The following is a 25,692-nucleotide window of genomic DNA, read 5'->3' on the forward strand; positions in this document are numbered from 1 at the left end:
GAAGTGGGTGGAGGGAGGGGGGAGGAGTTGGTTCACTTTGCATCATTAGCGCGTGTTTATACATACACAACGTTGGATTTGAATACGTACGTGTACAATACGCTTGTGTTTTTAATAAAAAGGCCGAACTGGCCCTATCGATTTGGTTGCTGCGCAACAACTATAAGGGAGGCATAGAGACAAATGTCTACATATATTAGGATGGACAGTTGGTGTCAGGATGGCAGACCGGGAAGTGGGTGGAGGGAGGGGGGAGGAGTTGGTTCACTTTGCAACATTGAGAAGGGACGCATAGAGACAATAGTCTAGATATATTAGGATGGACAGTTGGTGTCAGGATGGCAGACCAGGAAGTGGATGGAGGGAGGGGGGAGGAGTTGGTTCACTTTGCAACATTAGCGCATGTTTATATATACACAACGTTCGTTTCGAATACACGTGTGTACAATACGCGGGTGTCTTTAATCGAAAGGCCGAACAGACCCTATCGATTTACTTGATGCTCAAAAACTACAAGGGATGCATAGAGACAATAGTCACAAAAACATATTGTATAACCACAAGCATTGTGAAATTAAACATATTAGAAACTTGTGGTTACTCTTTTCTTTCTCTTTCATTTAACCAGACTGAACCACAGCAATGCCTGGCCGGGTACAGCTAGTTACTAAATATAGTTCAACTAATTTGTTTTGTTTCCACAGTTTCACAGTTTTCTTCATGTTTAATAAACATGGAATACATTAAATCAGAAGAAGAACACCACTGAAAACACTAGAAATAAATCATTTCAATTACAATTTAAAAAACATAAAAGAAATAAAATTGGCTTTAATGGCAGGGATACGTTTTGATAATATAACTCATAAGAGAGAGAAAACATTTACTGTTCTCGCTCAATCCTTACAACTATTATAGTGAATGCATATAATGGGTCTGTGTAAATTTGCTATTCTAACTCCAGTCCACTCATCACTGGGGAAAATACATATAATTTGTGGGGGATTTATTATTTTAACTCCAGCAATGTTAGGAACTGAGATATATTTGGGGCAGCGTCAGATTTACTAATGTAATGCTTGTCCTTGTATGCATCATCAGATTTACTATTCAATTTCAGAACCATGAGCACAGGGGTAGACATCATATATTTGGGGTGGGTCATGTTTACCATTCTAGATCCAATCCAGGCAGTAATGAAGAAACTGCATTTTTATTTTACGGAGGTGGTCAGATTCACTATATAACAGAAGTACAAACAACATTGATGAAAGTACACATGTTTCAGGGGTGGGGATTTACTATTTTAACTCCAGTTCCATAAACATTGTGGGAAATCCATACATTAAGGAAGGGGTCAGGTTACTATTCTAACAACAATCCGAACAACACTGGGAAAAGTGCAGATTTGTGGGCTGTAAGTGGGACAGATGTACTCTTCCAACGCAGGCCACAATCATTGGGAAAGTATGGGTCAAACCAATTTACAAATACAACTGAATAATTCCGAACTCTCATAAAAAGTTTTAGTAATTTTTATACATATGTATTACATATTTAATGTATGAGAAAATAAATACTACAAATGACTTCACAGTTTTTGTTTATAGTAATTCAAACAGAATAATTTAAACTGATATCTGTAATAAATAGTAAGGTAACCAATTCTAATATGTGACATATTATATTGTTACAGTTTTTTAAATACCTAACAAATTCAGAGATCCCATATTTAAAAATAAATGTACATATAAAAACAAATTTAAAATAATTTAGCACTTAAATATATTAACACTTTTCCTTTAATAAAACATTAGTCACCTAAACCCCACAAAAATGCATACCCATGAAATTAATAAACATTAGGATATAGCAAGGAATAATAAATCACTTTTTTAATTATACTTTATATAAAAAATCTCACCAATTCACAAATCTAAAATTGAAAAAAATACATTGATGTTATAATTTACAATTAAAAAAGTAAATAACTATGGTTTGAAAATATTCTCATAAGCAATAAAGTCACTAAATTATAGTAGTGTATCTTTAAAACAATTCTAACCACTAAATTCTCCAATAAACCCTAAGCCTCGAACAATTAACACAAAAACTAAAAATAATACTCTTATAAGTACCACTAAATAAATAAATATTAATAACCTATTATTAAATGACATGCACTTATCCCTTCCCTCTGATTTTCACCAATTAACCCCACAACCTCAAAAAAACAAATTGGTGAGATAACTATAAACAAATTTGATATGTAAATATTTGCCTATAAATAATAATTTAAAAATAAGCAGTGATAAATAAGATTTGAAATAAATAATCTACCCAACAAATACCTCAATAACCAAACAACATGAAAAAGCATGCATGTAAAATAATATTTTAAAAAACATAATTCAATTTACTTTTCTTTATAAAAACAAACTCACAAAAATATCATGATACAGCACTTTAAACGGAAAGACTGCTAGAAAAACACAAAACACAATATACTAAAATCAATAATTGCTTCCTGCATTTTATAGTCCTGATATTTTAACCATGATATTATGGTTAAGAGTAATTTTCGAGTCAATATTCAGCTTCAGTATTTTGCAACTTCTAATGCATGGTAGTCTCCTTTGTTCTTTCCCATGTGATAAAATGCAAAATATATTGCAAATCAATCTCCTTTGTGGGAATGTAATACAAAATTCATGATGTATAATCGTTATCCTTTCAGCAACAGTTATTTTGGTAGGTTCATTAACATTTATTTTCACATTTGTTGGCTTCTTTGAGATCTCTCAATACATTTCAAATGTGAAGAATAGATCTGTTGCTAACTTCTAGTTAATAAATTCAAGTATGAAAAACAACCTTGTACTTTCAAAGGACCAAGTATTGAATAGCAAGCCCTTGGCAAAATTGTGCAGATTTTCACCAAGCCCACTATAAAGGTTGACACAAATGACAGAAAGGTAAGGAAAGGCCTACACATCTGAATGAACAGCAAAACACACAAGATGATGGATGGAATGTTGCACAATGGCAAAACATTCACCCCCAGTCACAGATCTGGCTTTAACCCATTGTTATTTTGCTCAGCAAGCCACCCCAGTTCAGACATGGCCATATGCAAATCAGTCTTGACCCTGTGCCTCATGGGAACAGTCCAGACCGAACAGCCAAGCCATGTTTTTCCTGGACCGGAATCAAGCATCCTAGGACCGGTTTCTGGCTATCAGCCGTCTTCAGCCAGGATAGCTTGACTCCAGTGGCTTGGTGAGCAAGGGACCCACGTCTGGGCATACCCTTCCCACATAGGGTGAACAGCAAAACACACAAGATGATGGACAGAATGGTGCACAATGGCAAAACATTCACCCCCAGTCACAAATCTGGGTTTAATCCATCGTTATTTTGCTCACCAAGTCACCACAGTTCAGACATGGCCATATGCAAATCAGTCTTGACCCTGTGCCTCATGGGAACAGTCCAGACCGAACTGCCAAGCCATGTCTTTCCTGGACCGGAATCAAGCATCCTAGGACCGGTTTCTGGCTATCAGCCGTCTTCAGCCAGGATAGCTTGACTCCAGTGGCTTAGTGGGCAAGGGACCCACTTCTGGGCATACCCTTCCCACATAGGGTGAACAGCAAAACACACAAGATGATGGACAGAATGTTGCGCAACGGCAAAACATTCACCCCCAGTCACAGATCTGGGTTTAATCCATCGTTATTTTGCTCACCAAGCCACCCCAGTTCAGAAATGGCCATATGCAAATCAGTCTTGACCCTGTGCCTCATGGGAACAGTCCAGATCGGTCATAGGAAGCTGGTTTCCGGTCCAGGAAAGGCATGGCTTGGCAGTTCGGGCTGGACTGTTCCCATGAGGCACAGGGTCAGACTGATTTGCATATGGCCATGTCTGAACTGGGGTGGCAGGGTGGGCTAAAGAACGGTGATAGATTAAACCCAGGTCTATTGACTGGGTGTGAGTGTTTGTTTGGTTCAGATGCTCAGTCCATCACCACCCCTTTTTGTACCGCTTTGTTTGCCATACGTTGGCAGGGTATGCTCAGACGTGAGTCCCTTGCTCACTTTGCCACTGGATGCAAGCAAGCCTGGCTGAAGACGGCTGTAATGACAGAAACCGGTCCTAGGAAGCTTGTTTCCGGTCCAGGGAAGGCATGGCTTGGCAGTTCGGGCTGGACTGTTCCCATGAGGCACAGGGTGAGACTGATTTGCATATGGCCATGTCTGAACTGGGGTAGCAGAGTGGGCTAAAGAAGAGTGATGGATTAAACCCAGATCTTTGGCTTGACCATGAGCTGTCAATGGTCAGCCAGATCTCCTCAGTGGTTGGGACCTGCACTAACTTAGTTAGACAGCTACGCAAGTTAGTCCCTTTGCTATCCCCCTCCACACTTTGGACAATTGTCTCGGCTACAATCATTTCGAGACTTGCCTATGGGAATGCCCTGTATTTGGGCCTTCCCCAAACCCTGATAAAGAGACTGCAGGTGGTCCTGAACGATGCAGCTAGGCTGATCTTTCGGCTACCGAGACGCACTCATGCATCACCATTGCTTTGTATGCTGCATTGGCTCCCCATAAAACAACGGGTGGGGTTTAAAAGTTGGTGAATTGCCCATAAGGCAATTTATGGTCAATCTCCGGCTTACATTAAAGAACGCCTCAGAATCTATAAACCGACACGGTCACTAAGGTCTTCAGATACTCAACTACTTTCCTGCCCTCGCTATAAACTAGCTACAAAGGGTGGTAGATCTTTTTCGGTGGTTGTCCCACAGGTTTGGAACAAACTGCCCGAATCTCTTCGTAAAGAATCTAACCTGTTGCATTTCAGGAAATCCTTGAAAATATTCCAGTTCAGAGATTTCAGGAAATCCTTGAAAATATTTCAGTTCAGAGAAGCTTTAATCTCCACCTAGGGGTATAGTTTTTATGCTTTTGTTGTGTTAGCTTAGCTTCCTTCTGTCAAAAAAGCGCCTTGAGACCTGTAGGTGATTTGGTGCTATGTAAGCTGTAGTTAACAATAACAATAACAATAACAATTTTGACTGGGTGTGAGTGTTTTATTGGTTCAGATGCTAAGTCCATCACCTCCCCCTTTTGTACCGCGTTGTCGGCCATAAGTTGGCACGCTATGCTCAGACGTGAGTCCCTTGCTCACTTTGCCACTGGATTCAAGCAAGTCTGGCTGAAGACGGCTGTAATGCCAGAAATTGGTCCGAGGAAGCTTGTTTCCGGTCCGGGGAAGGCATGGCTTGGCAGTTCGGGCTGGACTGTTCCCATGAGGCACAGGGTCAGACTGATTTGCATATGGCCTTGTCTGAATTGGGGTGCCAGAGTGGGCTAAAGAACGGTGATGGATTAAACCCATATCTGTTGACTGGGTGTGAGTGTTTGATTGGTTCATAGGCTCAGTCCATCACCACCCCCTTTTGTACCGCCTTTTTCGCCATAAATTGGCAGGGTATGCTCAGACGTGAGTCCCTTGCTCACTTTGCCATTGGATTCAAGCAAGCCTGGCTGAAGACGGCTGTAATGCAAGAAACCAGTCCTAGGAAGCTTGTTTCTGGTCCAGGGAAGATATGGCTTGGCAGTTCCGGCTGGACTGTTCCCATGAGGCACAGGGTCAGACTGATTTGCATATGGCCATGTTTGAACTGGGGTGGCAGAGTGGGCTAAAGAACTGTGATGGAATAAACCCAGATCTGTTGACTGGGTGTGAGTGTTTGATTGGTTCAGATGCTCAGTCCATCACCACCCCCTTTTGTACCGCTTTGTTTGCCATAAGTTGGCAGGGTATGCTCAGACGTGAGTCCCTTGCTCACTTTGCCACTGGATTCAAGCAAGCCTGGCTGAAGACGGCTGGAATGCCAGAAACCGGTCCTCGGAAGCTTGCTTCCGGTCCAGGGAAGGCATGGCTTGGCAGTTCATGCTGGACTGTTCCCATGAGGCACAGGGTCAGACTGATTTGCATATGGCCATGTCTGAACTGGGGTGCTGTGAAGTGCAAAAAAATGATGGATTTGGCCCCAGATCTCTGTACTGGGGTGAATGTATGACATTGTTCTGCATTCTGTCCATCACCTGTGGTTTTTGCAACTTTCTAAAAGTGGCATTTTCTGAATTGTAATTAAAAATCTGACTTCAGCATAAGTTTAGATTTTAAATTAGGAGTCAAGAGTTACCAAACTTGGAAAGTCCATCTCTTGACAAATGGGAATTGCACTTAGATAATGGAATCAAGTAATGCCAATGTTATCCTATGGGAGAGATAGGCCTTGCAGTAGTGAAAAATGAATTTGAGAGTTCTTCACTATCATGACATGTAAAACTTAAAAGTACATTCCCTGCCTTTTCAATACATTGCACCCTGCCCTCTGGAATATCCACGGCCTACCTTAGGGGAGACTTATATTTATAAAAAGGGAAGGTTTAGCCTGGCCAGACATTTATCTTGCCAGGTCGAAATGGCAGTGTAAACTGAACATGCACGCTCTTCAATGGCAAGCCTGAGCCATGGTTAGAGGGCTACCTGAGTGATTGGCACAACATAACATGTGCTTCGGTCCACTAGTAGCATTTAATCTAAAGGCCCTGGGACATGTAATGCACTGTACTAGGGACATATAGGTAAATTGATTATGGCAATTGGGGATGAACCAATATTACCATGTTTTAGGGAAAGAGTATGTGAACTTCAGCACTGGTTAGCAGTGGTAAAGTGCTCAGGACCCTAAAGCCAGCAAAAGTGAGGTCATAGAAAGTGGAGGAGGTAGGCAAGAGGTTGGGGGCAAGACCACCCCAAGGCTGTCAAGTCGAACACATACCCATGTGTGATTGCTTTCCCATGAGAGGTTGGCGAAGGCTATTCGTAGTAGGGTTTTGACTACCTAAGGGGGTTTGTGTGTCTAGAAAGTGTTTGCTCTTTGTTCAAGGTTTTCCACAAAGTGAGGACACATGCAGCAGGTACTTGCCCACCGTGTGTGGTTTGTTCCTCACATGCAGTTAGCTATCTATGCTGGGTTCCATACAGGGCAAAGGCTGGCTGTAGGAGGGATTGAGGGTCTACTGGGAGTGGGTTCTCCGTGTCTTGTGCCAACAGGAGCCTGATCGTTGTTTTTTTTCCATCTGGAGTAATACAGGCCAAATAAATTTTTTTTAATAATTTTGTCAGGTGCGAGTGCCCTGTCAATTTCTATCTTTTTTTCTTTCTTTTTAGAAACAAGGACCGAGTCATGTGTCCTGTAATGGCAGACGCAACATATGTTTTTTTTTAGTCAGACAACCAGAGTGCTCGATCCCGCAGGACCGATACGACCAATAGGAAAAAAGCCCTCTCAGCCAATCAGAAATGCTGTATTGTCTCTTTAAATTGCAGTACCATCCATATATCACTATATTTTGAACCATAATTTCTCAAAAAACACTGACCAGGTTTACACCAAATTACAAAAAGCACACTTTCTGAGTATAGGTTTAGCTTTTTGATAAGTTTAGAGGTATTCTTTTCAACCATTTTCCCTGCATTGCTTCTTAAATATCATATAGAAAATGCATGGAGAAACTCATTTTGGAACAAATCAATCCAAAACGCTCAAGGAACTAGCTGAAGTGGAAGAACTTTTTTAAGTTTCATGAAGATTTGACAAATGGCGTCAAGTTACTAGGAAAACAAAACACTCCTAAACCTAACTACAAAGATAGATAGATAGATAGATAGATAGATAGATAGATAGATAGATAGATAGATAGATAGATAGATAGATAGATAGATAGATAGATAGATAGATAGATAGATAGATAGATAGATAGATAGATAGATAGATAGATAGATAGATAGATAGATAGATAGATAGATAGATAGATAGATGTCACTTGAAGGGGAGCAACCTTGGTGTCATGATAATTCGATAGTTTAGTGTGGCTGAAGGCTTTCATCATCTTAAAAATGCCCTGGTGCTAGTTATTTTGGGCCTGTTTGCAGTAAAGCAAATAAGAACTACTGACAAAGTGGGTATGGTGGTCCCTGGGTACTTTTATCCTATTGGTTAGGGAGTGTCCAGGAGTCACCTCTACCCACTAACTGGTCCCAGGTATAAACGTGGAACCCCAAGGCACTGCTTCAGAACATTTTCTGGACCTTTGAAAGAAAAGACCTGTGAGGAGACCTAAAGGGGTGGACCTCTTCCACCAGTACACAGGACAACGAAGTGAACCCCAAGGTTCAGTTGGCTGACCTCCTTTGTGGCCACAGGAACACAACAAGCTCTAGGAGTCCTTTTTCCTAAAGTTATATACGTACATCTTGTGAATGGGTATTAAGAACATATCATTCAGGAACAAGAAAATGATACCGGTATCTTTCCAGTGTACAAAATTCAAGCATATTATAATACATCTTCACAAGAGATCTTGTAGTGATGGCACTTTAGTTAAATATAATAATCAAAGAGAGATCTATAAATAAATGTGTTACTTCTAAGATTTTTATTATCCATGTGTTTCATTGTTATGCATTAGCAGTTTCATATATAACTGTATAGAGATGGTCACACAAGGACATTGTTCAGGCATATCTGTTCACAATTATAGCTCTGTTTAGTTCTCTGTATGAGAACACTTAAGATAGCTCTTGGTCTTGTAGAACATGCTGTGTTCAGGCGACCTCGTTAGCCAACAATGTGCCAGTGAAGAGGCAGAAGTGGTGGAATTACGTATTTCTGTTTTCACTCATCCCATTCCCCTTTTTCTGCGTCTATGACTGGCCCTCATATTTCCATATATGTGGTCAGTAGTGGGACTTGTGAGAGGTAGAAAAGAGCATATTTTACACTACATCTTCTCCATAAGGTTGGTGCCCATCTGACAGCTCACAACTAGACTGTATCCATGTACTACAAATCTGAGTATAGGATAACCTTTCCATATAATGAGTGCTAATGAGACATGCTGAAAATGATTTTTAGAAAATATGAACATTTTTGAAGTGCATTTATTTCTTCCTCTTACATATATTCTATCTCCACTTCCTGGATGTATATGGATTTACATGAACTAGCGACCTGTTTCATAACTTAAAGCATCACATATGAAAGTTCCATTTGTTTTTGTGAATAGAAATACTTACTGGTATATGTTAGGTGAAATCCTTGATTTGTCTCTGATCCATTGGTGTTAAATTCTATTCGCAAGTGGTTAGAAGTACTATTCAGCATCGCCTCCAACATTTCATTCTTGCTAAAAGTCCCCAGAAGGCGTGACAAGCTGTCTTTTCCATCAAAGACCTTACAAAAAAAACATGATATCAGCAATTTACTTTTACAATATTTACATTCACAAACTGTTTAAGAGAGTTTTGTTTTATACATTAAACAGAATCTAGTAAAAATGAAAAGAAAATCACACTATCTGACGAATTACACATTCTTTGACATTCAAACTCAAGAGTGTGTTTGAGGTAAAAAAAACAATATATTTGCTGATTTACACTATACAAACTTTCTACAATTAGAGCTGGATATTGAATCAAAAAGGGTCTAATGTCCAAAAAACTGAAATTTTTCATAATTGCCATGTCATCAGCAAAACAGACATTGAGATACTCCACAATATGCACTACTAGGCAGAGTGTTCCCATATCAGTTTCCATTTTGATTCGTATACACAAGTCCCGATTTCTTGTTTGTCTTCCCACATCTCCACCTTGACATATCAAATAAGAATACCAGTTGCCATGAGTCAGCAGACAGAACAACTATAACTCTAAGTGGCCGATTATGATGTCGTTAGGAAAGCATTCCCACTGAATCAGGTTAGAAATGCTTTCCGAACGATTTGTATCCTGGTGTCCTACCGACTGATTACGATATGTCCGGATGCTTATGGACTCAGTTCGGTTGGACTCCGATTGACTTCCATGGGAGCCTGTGTGCCGAACGAGAACACAGGCTCCCATTGGAAAAAGGAGTGGTTGAGGAAAACTTTGCACCCTGGGGTGGGCACACCTTTGTTCTTGCCACATTGTGCTCGGTTGAGTAAAGGGGTCCTTTGGGCACAACCACGGTCCATATTCTGTCTCCTCTTGGTGAAGGGGGCCCTCAACAGGCCCCCAAAGTCCGTTTCCGAAAGCTGTTTCATCTCTGCAAAACCGATTCGGAATTGCTGACGGAATTGGTCAAGCACGAATATCTCCAAAAGCTAACACCTGCCCCTGAGCAGTTCTTAGCCATGTTATCCAATGGTAGGTGGATACCATGGCTAAGAGCATTTGCTCGGTAATGCATGAATATCGCTGACTTTACAGCGATATTCATGCATTACGTCCTATTTTTATCGCTTAGGAGATAAACCTTGATAATAGCAAGGCTCCTAAGCGATAAAAATCGCCGCAGCTCGGCGATAAAAATATCGCCGCTAAACCAACATAGCGATAATTATCGTTAGTTGTTGGTAATAACCCTCAGTTACAAATAAATTATAGAGGTGGGCTAGTCACTGAAAAATCAAGTCAGGCTCGAGCCTGAAGCCTGGCTCTGCTCGAGGTACTTTTGGAACCTTGTGCCCAAAATGAGCTTTCATGTGGCTTCTGCCCAGGGCCAGACTGGCTGTAGCAGGCCTTGGGCGTTTCCCCGGTGGGCTGCCGGGGTGGGGGCCGGTTTTGGACCCCTGGGGGGTTAATTTTTGTTATCAGGGCAGCAATATCAGCCCCCCGTAACAGAAAACGCCTGAAACCGCCCTAGAAAACAGTTTGGCCACCCTTCCCTCACTCCTCCATAGGGGGCCAGCAGATCGCTTCACCAGGGCCGGTTTTGGTTCCCAGTCCGGCCCTGCTTCTGCCTGCCTCCTTCCCTCCACTAAAGATGTGGCCTTACTGCCGGAGTTGTTAACTTTAGAACCTGGGAGTCAAGTTCAAGTCTGGGCGTTGGATCAACATTATGTGACTCTGGGCAAGTCAGTTAATCTCCCAATGCCTATAAACAATTAATGTAACTGGTGCTCAAGTGAAGAACACTAGCTCCCGCAATATAGAAACTGCAGAAAAACACAGAACGAAGCCTAAACATAAGAAAAGACAAATACCCATTTACTTTCTGACTTGCACAAAGTGAAACCAGATAAACTGGATACATTGAGGCTTCCCCACTTAAAGTGTGTGATCTGAGGCAAAACATTTTTTTCACCCATACCCTTTTTCTTCATCAACCTTTTTTTCAAATATGAGTTCAGAATAGCAGTTGTATAAAAATCTATTGTGTTTGATTCAGTTGACTAAAATGTTGCTCTATAATAATCTGAGCTACATAAAGGGTTTACCCGAAAACTCTCTTGTCTCACAGTTCACTGATAATTCATGTTAAAAACTTATCACTTTTAATAAGTACTTTTCAGTGCAGTACGATAATGTTAATGTGACTTATTAATGTCAAAGCTTCCACATGTTTAAGAATTGCACTTTTTCCAATTCGAGTAGACTTTATCATACCTCATTTGATCTTTGTTGTATGATTTACATAAGTTATAACAAACATTTTTAGGGCTCAGTTCCTTTATAAGCTCTAAGATCCGAGCCAGAAGCTTGGCCTGTCTCTCACTGTTAATTTGTTGGCTCTTCACTCATCTCTAATAAAGTACACATGATGGTGTACATTTACATTAGATTAAGTAATTTAGGAGTTTATTCATATTTTTAGAGCTTCAAACGTGAATTCAAGATTGTAATGTGTTTACACACATACGGTTAACAGAGCGGTTCAAATGGCTCGAGAATCTGATCCACCGTTATTAACATTATATGTAATGTCACTAATTCAGATGTGTATACCAATTTTTTCATCATAAAGAAAGTACAAGAAATAGAAGAATAGTATTTCCTTCCAAAGAGCGCCAAAGGTCAACCATAATACAACATCCCACAGTGAGAGGGAACACGTGTCAGCATCAACAGCTTTAGCCACTTTGTTTTCTAATGTATTCAGTCAAGCTGAATGTGTTTTCATTGTCTATGAAGTCTGCACTAGCTCGAAGGGAATTCAGTCATCCAAAGTCACTAAAGCAACTTTGAAGTGAGGTCATTTCAAGATTTTAATATGTCAAATCCCTTTTTAATAACATAACGCAGCTGGCGGCTACTATTTTTTTTACTTCCAGCTGCTGGGCAGTTTTTTTTATGACCAAATGTAATATCATGACTGCTTCCACAAAGTCTTCTATTAGTGTCCATTAATAATGGAATAACTTATTTTTGGTGATTTATTCTTATGCATTTTGCATCAATATAGTTTAACGGGAGAGGAAAGAAATTATCATTTTACTTGATAAATATTAACAAAAACGTTGCTCCTGAATGTGCCGTTACTTCTGCTGCATAACTATTGATATATTTTGCAAATTCTTGTTGTTTTTCACTTGTGTGATATTTTTTCTGTTCACTTGACTTTTGATAAACATAGCTTCTGTTTTTCATTGTATGTGCAGAAAATGCATTTGCACGAGTGATGAGGTGCACGGATGTTTGATCTTGTCAATAGAGCATTGGAAGTCACAGCGATTTAGAGATTATTATTTTTTTTGCACTTCTCAACTGGTTCAATGGTTCCCTCTACAAGATTGCCAGGGTGCCCTTGCTGAGCTAATGACAGTACAGAGACACTATCAATGTCTCTGCAGCGGCATCTCCGGCTTTGTCACTGAAAAAGATACCATGGGGATGTGTATGTATTGAAGGCACTCCATTCCCTGCTGGGTTCCTCGTATGTACAATGCCCTCAACCGACCCCAAAGGACACCCTGATATGATATGATAAATGGAATTTATAGAGCGTGCGTTCACCAGCAATTTCTTGGCGCTTTGTGGAGGATGCGTAAACATGTGCAGCAGAAAGGCCATTAATCGTAGGCCCGGGAGAAGAGCCATGTCTTGAGGGATTTCCTGAACATGGAGTAGGAATGGATTTGGCGTAGTTCGGGGGGGGGGGAGGGTAGAGTGTTCCAGAACTGAGGTGCCAGGAACGCAAATTGAAGTCCACCATGTTTTTTCAGTTTAAAAGAATGCGGGGTCAGGAGATTGGAGCTAGCAGAGCGAAGGGCGCGGAGGGGAACATAGCGCTGAATTCTATTGCCGATGAAAATGGGCCAGATGAAGGCTCTTAAGCAGAGGTTTTACATGGTGCAATCTGGGTTGACCGTACACCAGTCTGGCTGCTTGGTTCTGCACCAGATGAAGCCGCTGTAGCTGATAGGTGGGGATTCCGGCATAGAGTGAATTAGCATAATCAATGAGTGACATAACTAAGGCCAGGGTGACTTGAATCAGGGCCTCAAAGGAGAGAAATCTGCTAATTTTCCGGATCCTGCGTAAGTGGAAGAAACAAGAAGAGACTACTTATTTGATCTGAGTCTTCAGAGTAAGGTCGCTGCTAATTGTAACACCAAGGCTTTTGACCACACTGACTGGAGAAGGTGGAAGGCCCGATGGACGGCGGCCAAAAGTTGGGGTTTCAAGGGTTGACTGAGGTCCTTGTGAGGACAAGTTCCGTCTTGTCTGGGTTTAATTTTAACTGATTTAGGTTCATCCAGCTTCTGATGAACGTCATGGTAGACCGGAATGTCTCAATTGCAGGGCGAGATGAATCGATGGTGAAAACGAGCTGGAGGTCATCAGCGTAGTTAAAAATGGCTACATCTCTCCTCCGTAGATCTAAAATCAGCTGCAGGATGTACAGATTGAAGAGGAGAGGGGAGAGAGAAGAGCCCTGGGGAACCCCACAAGTGAGTCTCTTTTTCTCAGAGGAGAAGTCAGGAGGACAGCTTGATGGCGGTTGTTAAGGAAGGAGGAAATTCATTTTACTGGGATGCCCTGGATGCTGGCGCTCTCGACCCGCTCAACCAATAAATTGTGGTCGACGGTGTCGAAGGCCGCTGACAAATCCAGGAGCACTAGAGCCTGTGAGATGTTTTGGTCCACCCCCTTCCTGAGTTCATCATGAACTGCCAAAATGATGGATTCAGTGGAGTGTTCGGGTCTAAATCCCGCTTGGTGTGGATCTAGGTAGTGTGAGTGTTCCACAAATGTACTAAGGCAACTTGCAACATTAGCCTCCAGAATTTTACCCAGAAAGGGTAAAGTGAGATAGGTCTGAAGTTGATGAGTACAAAGGGGGTCTGCACCTACTTTTTTTAAGATGGGTCTAACTTCTCCGGTCTTGAAACAATTGGGGATGATGCCCGTGGCAAGGTAATTGTTGAGGAGGGATAATGGGGGTTCGGGGAGCTGGAGAAAGATCTCCCGGGCAATGTGGGGGGGGGGACAGCTGTCTGTAGGGGAGCCAGATCGGACCCTTTCAAGGAGGAAAAAAAAGGACTCCTGAGTGATTGCTGGAAAAAGATCGAAAGAGAGAGCATTGCTATGCACAAGGGCAGGCTCTGGTGGAGAGAAGGTCCTGGGGATACTGGCTTTAATGCTGGTAATTTTGTCGATAAAGTAAGTGTTAAGGAAGTCACAGAGTTGTTGTGAGGGACGAGTCTGGTGGTGATGCGGTCGGGTTTGACAAGTTCGTCCATTATTGAGAAGATGTCTTTGTCTTTATTGGTGGAATTAACGACTTTCAATGAGAAGTAGTCTGATTTAGCTTTTAGGATGGCACCTTTGTACTCTTTGTGGGCCTGCGTAAAGATGGATTTTTTCATGGAGCAATAGTCCTGTCTCCACTTGCGCTGGAGATTTCACAATGTGTATCACCTTCAGCAAGTAGCCCCTCAAACTTTAAGCCTTGAAACCTGCCTGTGTACTATCGTCAGGTTCACAAAGGCATTGCTTGATTTATTTTGAACAATGTGCCCATGATATTGTGGGACTTTTACTTCACACTGGATAGACGCTAACACTCTGCCTGGGCAATATACATACTAATAATTCAAGACTGCCAAGTTAGCATTAAAATGGAGATTCATGTAGGTGTCTCTCCTAGCACACCTTCAAATCATGGCTGCTCGTCAGTGCATGGCGAAAGATAGCCAGCTCTTAAACAGGCATCCACAAATGAGCTGTTAAAATATTGTCTACTGCAGCTCGAACGTATTTCACTGGTCATCCAGCACTGTGTGCTTCATGTAGTTAAGTGGTTTATACAGATATGCAATTCCATCACAGAAAAGCTCCCATAAAAAGGACGTTTTGAAAAGATAAAGGAACGAGATTTAACGTATGTTACCTTCAAGATATCTCCTTCGTGCAGCTGGAAACTCCTGGCCCTGAGTAAAATCCCCTTCCCAGGCACGGTTTGGATGATGTAGATGCATTCATGGTTATTTTCATAGTTTGATGGGTAGTTTGGCGATAGTAGTGTTCCCTCATTTCCAGTCACCGTCTCACCACATTCAGCTGGAAGAAATGGAAATGTTTAGGGTTCACAAACTATATAAAGATTAATGATTCAACAGCCAACTTTTAACAATACATAACACAAAAACCAACGTTTTCATTATTAGCTAGGTCAAATCCATAAACGTTTTGTCAACCTCAAAGTTGCAGACTTGCATCAATGATTGTTACGTTATTACTTTTATGATGTGCGCATTGCACATGCACATTATTCAATCATACCGTGTGTCCAGCTGTTAACCAGTGGATTTTGAACTAGCAGCTGTAGATGGGTGGAATTCAAATGTACTTTAAGATTTGTTTTCCGCACTTAGAATATATGGGAGAATCTGGATGTTTTCTACACCCAATACATGTCTTTTTTTGGGAATAAAATCTAAGTCCCAAAAATCTTTGTGGACTTCTTTATGAATGTTAATAAAAGCCACAGCATTATGATAATTACGGTTTTCACATTAACAGTTACTGCACCCAATCCCTCTACTAGGAATGTCCATGTGCCATACTCAGGGACACAACAAATTGCAAGAGGATTTTTTCCTTAAGTTTCTAGCTGACAGGAAGCAGCTAGAACAGGCCTGGATCTTACTTAAATCACAGTCTTCTAGAGTGTTTCCCGGCCACTAAGTGCTGTCACTGAGGTCCTAGGAGCCTTAGAAGTGACTAAGTGAAGCTGGACTGGAAATTCTGAAAAGTTGTAACTTTAAAAATATAACGGCTGACTAGACATCCAGAGTATCAGAGCGACTTTTCAGGAAAGATGTTAGATTCAGAAGTGACATTGTCACACACAGTTTTAGGCTTTCCTGCTGAAGGATTTCAAATCTGAGTAAAAGACTAATTGTCCGATTACGACTTGCAGGGCTGCCATGATGCCGCCCAGCTTCCACACCACCAAAGCCGTATGAGCACCACCCGCCAGATTACAAGTTTTATCATGTGCAGCTGGCATTTATTTGGTGGTCCCACAGCAGTGCCTCTGAAAAAGGGCATCGTAATGGGAGCGCTTAAGGCAGTTCCTACATGGCATGCAATCCATACCGTTCAGGAACTGGTGTGCATGCACACACGGTGGCACAACATGGGCCCCCTGCATACTCCCCGTGGTCCTGAAGCATCAAGGGGCCCTGTAGGGCCCCCTTTCTTTTCCCTCCGCACAGTTTTCATGGCAGCTCACAGCCATGAAAACTGTGGCATAGAAGAAACCCATAATATTCTTGCCAGTGCCGCAGTGGCACCGCCAAGCATGTTGCGGCCTCAGGACTGTTGCAACACCACCAGTGATCTCTGATCTCTGGCGGCTGTGGCGGTCCCATGGCGGTCCTAATGCCCAACTTGTAATAGGGTGGTTGGACAACCGGTGCCCACTTCGCCACCATAGCTATGGCGGTCCATCAGTCCACCAAAGTCATAATCAGGCCCTAAATTTGAAGGTAGAACTCTTGATTGGACGAAAGCACAAAAAGCACCCTACCAACCCAAGGACTTTGTCAGCTAAAATCTTTTAATTTTACCCACCAAGTGGGATCTTGTCCTGCAGCTATCTGGCTTTGAGAGGATTTCAGCAGATAGAACCTTACTCCACTGTTGGATTTGTACTTCTATTTCCAAGACTAAGTGAGAAGATAAAAATCTTTAACCCCTTCGATGCTCATGACGAGCTCAGCTCATCATGAGGCACGGTTAAGCTGTGCTGATGACGAGCTGAGCTTGTCATGAACAATGGGAATAGAAATCATGCAGCAGAGGAGGGGAATTGCTGCAGCAGCGGTGGTGTTAACTGGGATGATCTCACTTGTTGCATCCGGCCTGCACTAATTCGTGGTCAGCCTGAAATTGCACATAAATCCTGTTTAACTGCAAACAGTGACTAGTAATTGGTGCTTTATTTTTATCTTGTGAATATTTGCTTAAATATTCAAACATTCATATCTTTGATTCCCCTTATTGCTTTTTTTTCATTTTTGAGGTCATTTTATACAATAAATGTCCTCTTTTTCTATATTGGTTGCTCGATTTTTATTGTGTTTATTTTACTGTTTTGTTACTGTTAAATACTTTACACATTTTCTGAAGCATAGACTGTCTGCTCAGTTCCATAGCTATCAAGGGGTTTGGCCCAGTTAAGGTATTAAAACAGTTTTTACACTAACAGACTTCAGGCCTTGTTCCTTGTGGTGGACTCCTATTCCCCCTAATAAGTAGCCAACTTTCCTAAAAGCATAAATAAGTTCTAAACACAGTTGAACTTTAACGCATTGGTCGAATAGGAACATGTACATTTTATTTCTCAGATACTTTCTTGAACCTTGCAAGATATGGCGTGGAACTGACACAGGGATTTAAAATGCACATATTTTAATAATCAATCAATCAAGGATTTGTAAAGCATGGCAAATCACCCATGAGGGTCTCACTGAAGGTCTCAAGGCACTGGAATTGCTAGCCAATACGCAGTGATCTGTTCATTCAAAGAGCTAATCTTGAGTTCGCTCCTGAATTGATGGAGTGATAAAGTGGTCCTGGGATGTAGGGGGGGGTCGTTCCAAGCTTTGACAGCCAGGTGGGAGAAAGAGTGTTCCCCACGGTTGACTCAGTGGATCTTGGGGTGTCTGCGAGGAAGAGAGATGCAGGCCATAGGTGTCTGCTCTGTTGGTGGAGGGTCATGTATTTGTTGGTGTATGCTGTTTCCTCATTGTACAGGGATTTGTAAACGTGGTCAACAACTTGTACTGGCATTACTTCTGGATCAGGAGCCTGTGCAGCTTCTTGAGGTGGGCGTGTAATGTGGGTTCATCTGGGGAGGTCGAGGATGAGTCTTGTAGATGAAATTCTGTATTGTCTGTAGTCTCTTCAGGAGGTGCACAATGATTTCTGCGTGAGTGTGTTCCCGTAATTCAACCTGCTGGTGACGAGGGCCTGTGTGACGATTCTCTTGTGGAGCATTCATGGAGTATGGAAGCAGGCAGACAAGACTGTGTTCACCGGTGTTTTCCTAGATCGCTTTCCGTCCAAGATGATACTGAGGTTGCAGGTGTGGCCTTTTGAGGCAGGGGTGGGCTGTGTTCAGTAGGCCAGCATGCATTGTCCCATGGAGAGGTGTTGTTCCCAAAGATGAGGACTTCCATCTTGTCCGTACTGAGTTAGAGACAGTGTTAGAAATGGAGGTCCCTAGTTGGCAGTGGCTTGAACCCTGTCCAAGAAGGGACCCTTCCATCTATTTAAGGTAAGGGGGTTATATACGAAAGACAACCCCTTGTCACCCCATTGGTAACTTGGCAAAAGTAGTCATGCCTATCTCAGAGACAATGTGTAAAGTATTTGTACGTAAGACAGGCAGTAACACAATGAAAACACAACAAATGGACACCACACCAGATTATGAAAATAAACAATCTTTTATCTAAACCAAACAAGACCAAAATGACAAAAATCCAACAGGAACAACTGAAAATATCACATTTAAAAGGTTTAAGCAATGCTGTCCATAGAACTCTATAAAGGAGGTGCTTTTACACACCGTACCTTAAAAGCGTCAAAATCTACTAAGGAAAATAGCCGCAGAGGAGGGAAGCATTGGAAAACACAACAATGCATTGATTCCTTAGTCCCTGGGGAGGCTATGTGTCAGTTATGCTACATATAGGGAAGGTGTTGTGTAGAATCCAGACTGTAAGGGGGAGTGATTCGTCGACATCCAATACATTTGTGGTCTGGGAGTGATGCAGTGGAAAACTAGCTGCACAGGTGCGATGCTTGAGAAAATCAATGTGCTGTGGGTTGATGCGGTGGCGAAACAGGTGCAGCGTCAATTTCAAAAACCCTAGACAGGAGACGCGTTGCTCACTGGAGGTGATGTGTCGCTTTGGGCTTCACGTCGTCAGTTCTGGGAGGCTGTATGGCGAGGCTTTGCATCATCTGGTATCGGTTCCAAGGAGATGTCAGCTAGACAGCAGGATTTGGTGAGGCTTTGCTTCATCTGGCATTGTTTCTGAGAGGCTGCACGGCAAGGCATTGTGAGGTTTCACATTGCTTTGCTCTGGTTTTTACAGGGCTTAGCTACAGAATCCACTTCTGAGGCCCTTTGGCTGGGGGAAGGCACCTCAGACAGGGATAGGGCTCACAGATGGCACAGTTCAGCAGCGCCAGCAGAGATACAGGAAGTCTATTGTGTCCATGAGACTTCTTTAACAAGAAGCAAGCACACACAAGCCCTTGGAGAACCTTGGAAAATAGGATACAGAAAGCAAACTCCAGTCCATTCACTACCCACAGACCGAAGCAGCAACTGTAGGCCTACCCATCTAAGCAACTAGACACTGCTACTAATAGACCTCAGCAACTGTTCAAAATGATCACCAACCAATCTATCTGCAGATGCGACCTCCACAAACAACCAAGCACCTCCTAACTCTAGAACCTTTGCCTCCTTTTTCGCTGAGAAAACACTGATAAACACTAACGACATCCAATTCGCTCTCAAACATCTACCGACCGAACCCCTCCTGCTCCCCTACACAATGGACCATGACTCACACCTGAATATTTGCCCCATCTCTCCCAAAAATGACACCACCTGATCTAGTTTTATAACCCTCAATTAGATTTGCACCCTAAATCTTTTTACCTCCTTGAAATATTCTAACAATTCATTGATTCCCTCCCCTCCACACTCCTAAATGAGTCCATTCAACTCCTACTCCCACTATGAACTAAAATAATCAATGCCTTTCTCACTAAAGGCTCTCTACCCGACTGCTTCAAGTTTAGTTAGGTTACTCCTATCCTAAAAAAACCTCAAAACTGACAGGTCTGCTGACAGCAATTACATCCCCATCTCCAACATCCCTTCTCTTACGAAACGCCTAGAGAAATGTGTGCACTTATGCTCAACAAACACATTGAACAATTCCAACTCCTAGACTATTGCCAATATGACTTCCATTTGGATCACAGCACTGAAACTGCCATGTCTCACATTGTCGAAGATGCCCTACGCTTGCTTTACCAGAACAAGCCTTCCCTCTTGATCCTACTGGATCTGTCAGCAGCTTTTAACATCATCAACAATGATACCCTGCACAACCATCTCGAACACAAGGTGGGCGGCTTTGGTACCGTGCTAAAATGGCTCTCCTTCCTAATTAATCTCACTCTATTAGATCTAGCCCCTCTATCGCTGGGCATCCCCCAAGACTTTATCCTCTCCCCACCATGGCAGTTTTAAAACTGCATGCACAGACACTGGAATGGCAGGCCTGAGACATGTTTGTGGTGCTGCTCATGTGGGTGAACAAAGCAAAATTAAAGGGGATGATGGACAAAGTGTTGAACATTGCAAGCACTCACCCCGAGTCAGCTGATCTGGGTTTAATCCATCATCATTCTTCAGCTCACTCGGACACCCCAGTTCAGACATGGCCATATGCAAATCAGTCTAACCCGTTGCCTTATGGGAACAGTCCAGCACAAACTGCCATGCCATGTCTTCCCTGAACCGGAAACAAGCATCCTGGGACTGGTTTCTGGCTTATCAGCCATCATCAGCAAGGCTACCTTGAATCCAGTGGCAAAGTGAGCAAGGGACCCATGTCTGGTCATACCCTGCCAACTTAGGGCGAGCAAAGCAAAACCAAAGGGGATGATGAACAGAGTGTTGAACATTGCATGCACTCACCCCCAGTCAACTGATCTGGGTTTAATCCATCACTCATGTGGGTGGCACAATCAATGCTGCTGGCCCACTAGTAGCATTTGATTTATGGACCGAGGGTACACACAGTGCACTTTACTAGGGACTTACCAGTAAATCAAATATGTCAATCATGGATAACCAATCATAATCACAATTTACACAGAGAGCATATGCACTCTAGCACTAATTAGCAGTGGTAAAGTCGCCAGAGTCCTAAATAATAATAATAATAATAATAATAATAATAATAATGAAGGCATTTATTGGGTACACAGCTACCCCAAACGGGGTGTCCCGGCACTATAGCAGACAGAGAGCACGGCAAGGAATTGCATGAAGGCTAGTCATTCTGACTAAAGAGCAAGGTTTTTAGAGACTTGCGGAATTCTTGTTCAGACTGAATCATACATAATGAGCAGGTAAGTTTTCCAACATTTGGTGGTGCTCAACTCAAATGATCTGCCTCCCATTCTAGCTTTCGGAAACCGAGGGGTGGTAAGGAAATGTTTGTTGCTGGACCTTAAGGATCTGGATTGTTGATTGGGTCGTAGCCTTCTCCTTAGATAGGCTGGTCCTTTTCCTTTAACTGCCCGAAATGGAAATGTAAGGGCCTTAAATTTGATTCATTTGGGCTGCAGCGTTTTAAATGATCTGGAGTCCCAGCGGAAGACCCAAGTATAAACCATTTGCATTATCAAGGTGAGAAGTTATCAAAGCATGGACCAAGGTTTTGCGAGTTGTATTAGACAGATAGTTGATGAATTTCCTAATCATTTTGATTTTACCAAAGCAGGCAGCCAAAACCGTTTGAACTTGCGTCGAGAGGGACAAATGTTTGTCCCATCTTAGACCCAGATTCTTGACCGAGTCCTTAGGTAAAGGGGAAAAGCCTAATTCATAAGGCCACCATAGATTTGAAGGAGGGGGGAGAGGGTTGGTTAAAAAATGAGACCTCGGTCTTATCCGCCTTAAGTCTTAAAAATTGTGGTCCATCCAGGCGGCAGTGTTCTTAAGGCACTCTTTAGCGGGTCAAAGGTGGAGGCTGACACATGACTAAAGGTGAACAATAGCTGGGTTTCATCCGCACAAGATTATTTTGCTCCCAGTTTTAGAGATAAGCTCTGCCGGGGGTTAAATAAATATTAAAAAGAAGCGGGCTCAGAGCCGAGCCTTGGGGGACACCCCTGATAAGAGGTGTAGTGGGAGAGGTGAAAGGGTGGGTCCTGACCTGGTTACAGTCAGATAAAAAGGATGCTAACCAATTCAACACAGTTCCCTGGATGCCTATGCTCTTTAGGCGATTCAAGAGGATGAGGTGGGAGACTATGTCAAATGCTGCAGATAATTCTAACAGCACTAACACTGCCTTAGAGCCTCCATCCAGGGCCCATCGTATTGAATCAGCCATTTAAATCAAAACTGATTCCGTGCTGAAACCAGGGCGGAATTCAGATTGAGATTCATGAAGAAGGCCATTGGTCTAAATAAAAACAGCCAATTGCTGATGTACTATTTTCTCTAAGACCTTTGCAGGAGCGGGAAGTAATGAAATAGGTCTATAGTTACTGGTAATTTTGGGTCAACGTTTGCTTTTTTTAATATGGGCAAAAGAAAAGCATGTTTCCAAGCTGCCGGGTACATACCCTGTCTGAGTGAAAAATTCCAAATGGTATAAAGAGCCAACAAAAACAGGCCAGGAAAAATAGGAGGAAAGAAGCAAAAAGTTGGAGGATAACCCAGCAAAAATGTCCAGCTCAAACCGACAGTTGTCCCTCTTTCAGCCGAAAATGTTCATCCTCCATCTGTGGAAGGTAGCTCTGGTGGTGGCAGGGTCTTCTGATAGTGAGAGTATGAGCTAGATGTTGCCAGTGTATGAGATGATGTTGAGTCTTTGAGATCTGGTCAGGGGGTAATGTACATGTTATAGATCTTCTTGGGTGTCAAGGTAAAAAGGAAGACAGAATTTCTAGTGAGTTATAAGGCGATTCATTTGAGGGCGTCTCTATGGTTTCTGATGTGATGGAGTCCGTTGATTAAGATATGATGGCAGACGGTGTTAAAAAATGTCTAACAGGTCCAGGAGGATGAGGACTACCCTTTTGCACTGGTCCAGAAGGGTCCTGATGTCATTGGTGGCTCCGATCAGGGCTATGGTACGTTAGGAATCCAGATTGAGAGGGGTCCAAGAGGTTGTTGCATTCCAGGTTTCGGTGACTTGCTGATTGATAGCCTTTTTGACAACCTTCACTGGCAAGGAGAGCAGGGAGATGGCTGGTAGTTCTTTGGTTCTGCTGGGTCAGTGGATGGTTTCTTTAGGAGATGCTCCCTTCAGCGTGTTTCCAGACCTCAGGGAAGGAAGCCAAGGGGATGCGGGTGTTAGAGACGTATCTTTCTCCCGAGGTTGAAGATGTGGTTGGGACAGGGATCCGTGGGTGGTCTCGAGTGCACAGTGTTGATGATGGATATAGTGGCTTGAGTATTGGGAAAACTGCAGTGGGTTAGCAAGTGTTGGGAGTTTGAGTTTGTGGGTGTGAGTAGGCTGATGGCAGAAGAGGGTTGGGGTTTGAGGTTATCATAGATGGCAGAGATCTTGCTGTGAAAGAAATCCACCAGGGTGTCACACAGTTCTTGGGAAGGGATGATATCATTGCTGGTGGCTGTAGGGTTGAAAAACTCTTTCATGATGATGGAGACCTTCTTGCTGCAATTTGTGCTGACTTCCATCTGGTCTGCTATTGCGTTCTTGTTTTTCTGTTTCAGGAGGCGGTGGTACTGGTTGAGTGCTGTTTTGAAGGTGGTATGATCTCCGGTCTCTTTGCTGGTGCACTGATTTCTTTCTAGTTTCCAGTAGTTGTGTTTGGTGGATTTCAGCTCCATGGTGAACCAGCTGGCTCTTCTGTTATGTCCTTTGGATTTGACTGGCTTGGTGGGGCGATTGTGTCCAGTATCGGAATTAACTTGTATTTGTAAATGTCTGAAAAGTTATGAGATGCTGTGATTTTTAGAAGATTTCATGACATTTCAAATTTGCTAAATTTAGCTTGAATTTAAGCTATGGAATACAGGCTTCAGCAGAGAATGTATTGGAGGATCAGTAAAACTGTGGCTAAGAAACACTTTGCCGTCAAACAGTTTCTCCTTCTAGGGTCTGGCATGATTTTTGAAGGTAATATATGCCTTGTTCAATTTTCAAGCAACATTCTGAGAAATTATTAATCTAATTTGCAATATTCCCCACCCCCAAAAAAAAATCACCCGCTCCTAAGGTAAAGATCCTATACTGTCTATTTGATGTACTGCCTTTGTGCCATTCTAATACTGCCATGTATGCATAAACAACAGAGGAAGTCATAACCCTTTGAGTACCAAAAACATGGGCAATACAAACTGGTGATATAGTCTACACTACGGACCACCACAGAGTAACCTTATCCTTAAAATTACAACACAATCTGAAGCAAATCAGCAAGCCTCACTGGCACCACCCCACACTTTTATCAGTTGAGAAAGGCTGGGTTTAAAGCAGGGGCAGCATGGGTGTACCCCTACCTCAGGGAGGTGAGGAGGAAGGGAGGTACAGTAGTCTGAGTGCAGTAGCCCACCAATAACAGTCATGAGCGTTGATTTGCAATTTGACAACATGTGACACTGTGACATCAGTTCTCATGCAAACATGTAATACATTTGAAATTGCACAAGGCACATGCTGTACCTTCCTGTTTCCCCTAACTCAGGCACCACTGAACTATGCGGAGAAAGTCTAAGTGCGAATGGATTAGATGTGAAGATTCTGATGGGTGCACTGATCACCATGCGCTGAGCTCAAAGGGAAAGAGAACCATGACACCTGGAGCAGCTAACTAGACCATCCTGCCTGACATCTAAAACTGTAATTGAAGTTCATGGCTTGCCATTATCAGGAGTAAAAATCCCCACTAGACTGCCACTTTACAGTTTCTTTTTCTCTTTCATGTCTTTTTCTGACCTGTCTTGACCCCTCACTGACTTCTTCTGCCATAATATATGTCACATAGTAAGTATTATAAAAAGTTTTGCGGAATGTGAATGCCATTGTAATAGGATACATATGACTTAAGTGGATTCCTGTGCAGTGGCATTCATATTCCCTATGGTTTTTACTATTCATTGGAAAGTAGGTTGGAAGTAAGCCCCATCGGAGCAGGTGGAGTTTCTCTATGTGTAGTTCCACGGAGTTGGGCAAAAACTCAGTGGAGCTCCGCTACACGCCTCCACCCCCCAATAAATATTTATAAAATAAAAAATAAAAATTAAGCTAAATAAAACACACTTACCTTTATCGTGGCACCTCAGGGCTGCCTTCTCCTCCTTGCTGTGGTCCTGCAAAATCCCCTACGTCAGACGTACGTAATGTACGACTTCGCACACATGCGCAGTCCTACCATGATGTACGTCTGAGATAGGGGATTCTGCAGCACTACGGCAAGGAGATGCCGCGATAAAGGTAAGTGTGTTTTATTTCGCTTAAGATTTATTTTTATTTAAAAAAATATTTATTGAGGGGTGATGCAGGCCAGAGGGTCCAGGTTGAACTCCGCTGCGCA

The 25,692-nt window shown here is 42.5% G+C and overlaps 1 protein-coding gene across 1 annotated transcript in view; it reads right to left on the reverse strand.

Annotated features, from left to right (window-relative positions):
- CSMD1 (CUB and Sushi multiple domains 1) overlaps positions 1–25,692 on the reverse strand; it is a 3,932,590-nt gene that overhangs the window by 1,699,132 nt on the left and 2,207,766 nt on the right. Inside the window, exons 22-23 of the mRNA XM_086925641.1 lie at positions 15,245–15,414; positions 9,163–9,319 (exon numbers count right to left, since the gene is read on the reverse strand). Of these exons, the coding sequence (XP_086781767.1) occupies positions 9,163–9,319; positions 15,245–15,414 (327 nt within the window). The remainder of the gene's footprint in view (positions 1–9,162; positions 9,320–15,244; positions 15,415–25,692) is intronic.

This window comes from Lissotriton vulgaris, chromosome 6 (genome assembly GCF_964263255.1).
Source record: "Lissotriton vulgaris chromosome 6, aLisVul1.2, whole genome shotgun sequence".
NCBI classification, from domain to species: Eukaryota; Metazoa; Chordata; class Amphibia; order Caudata; family Salamandridae; genus Lissotriton; species Lissotriton vulgaris.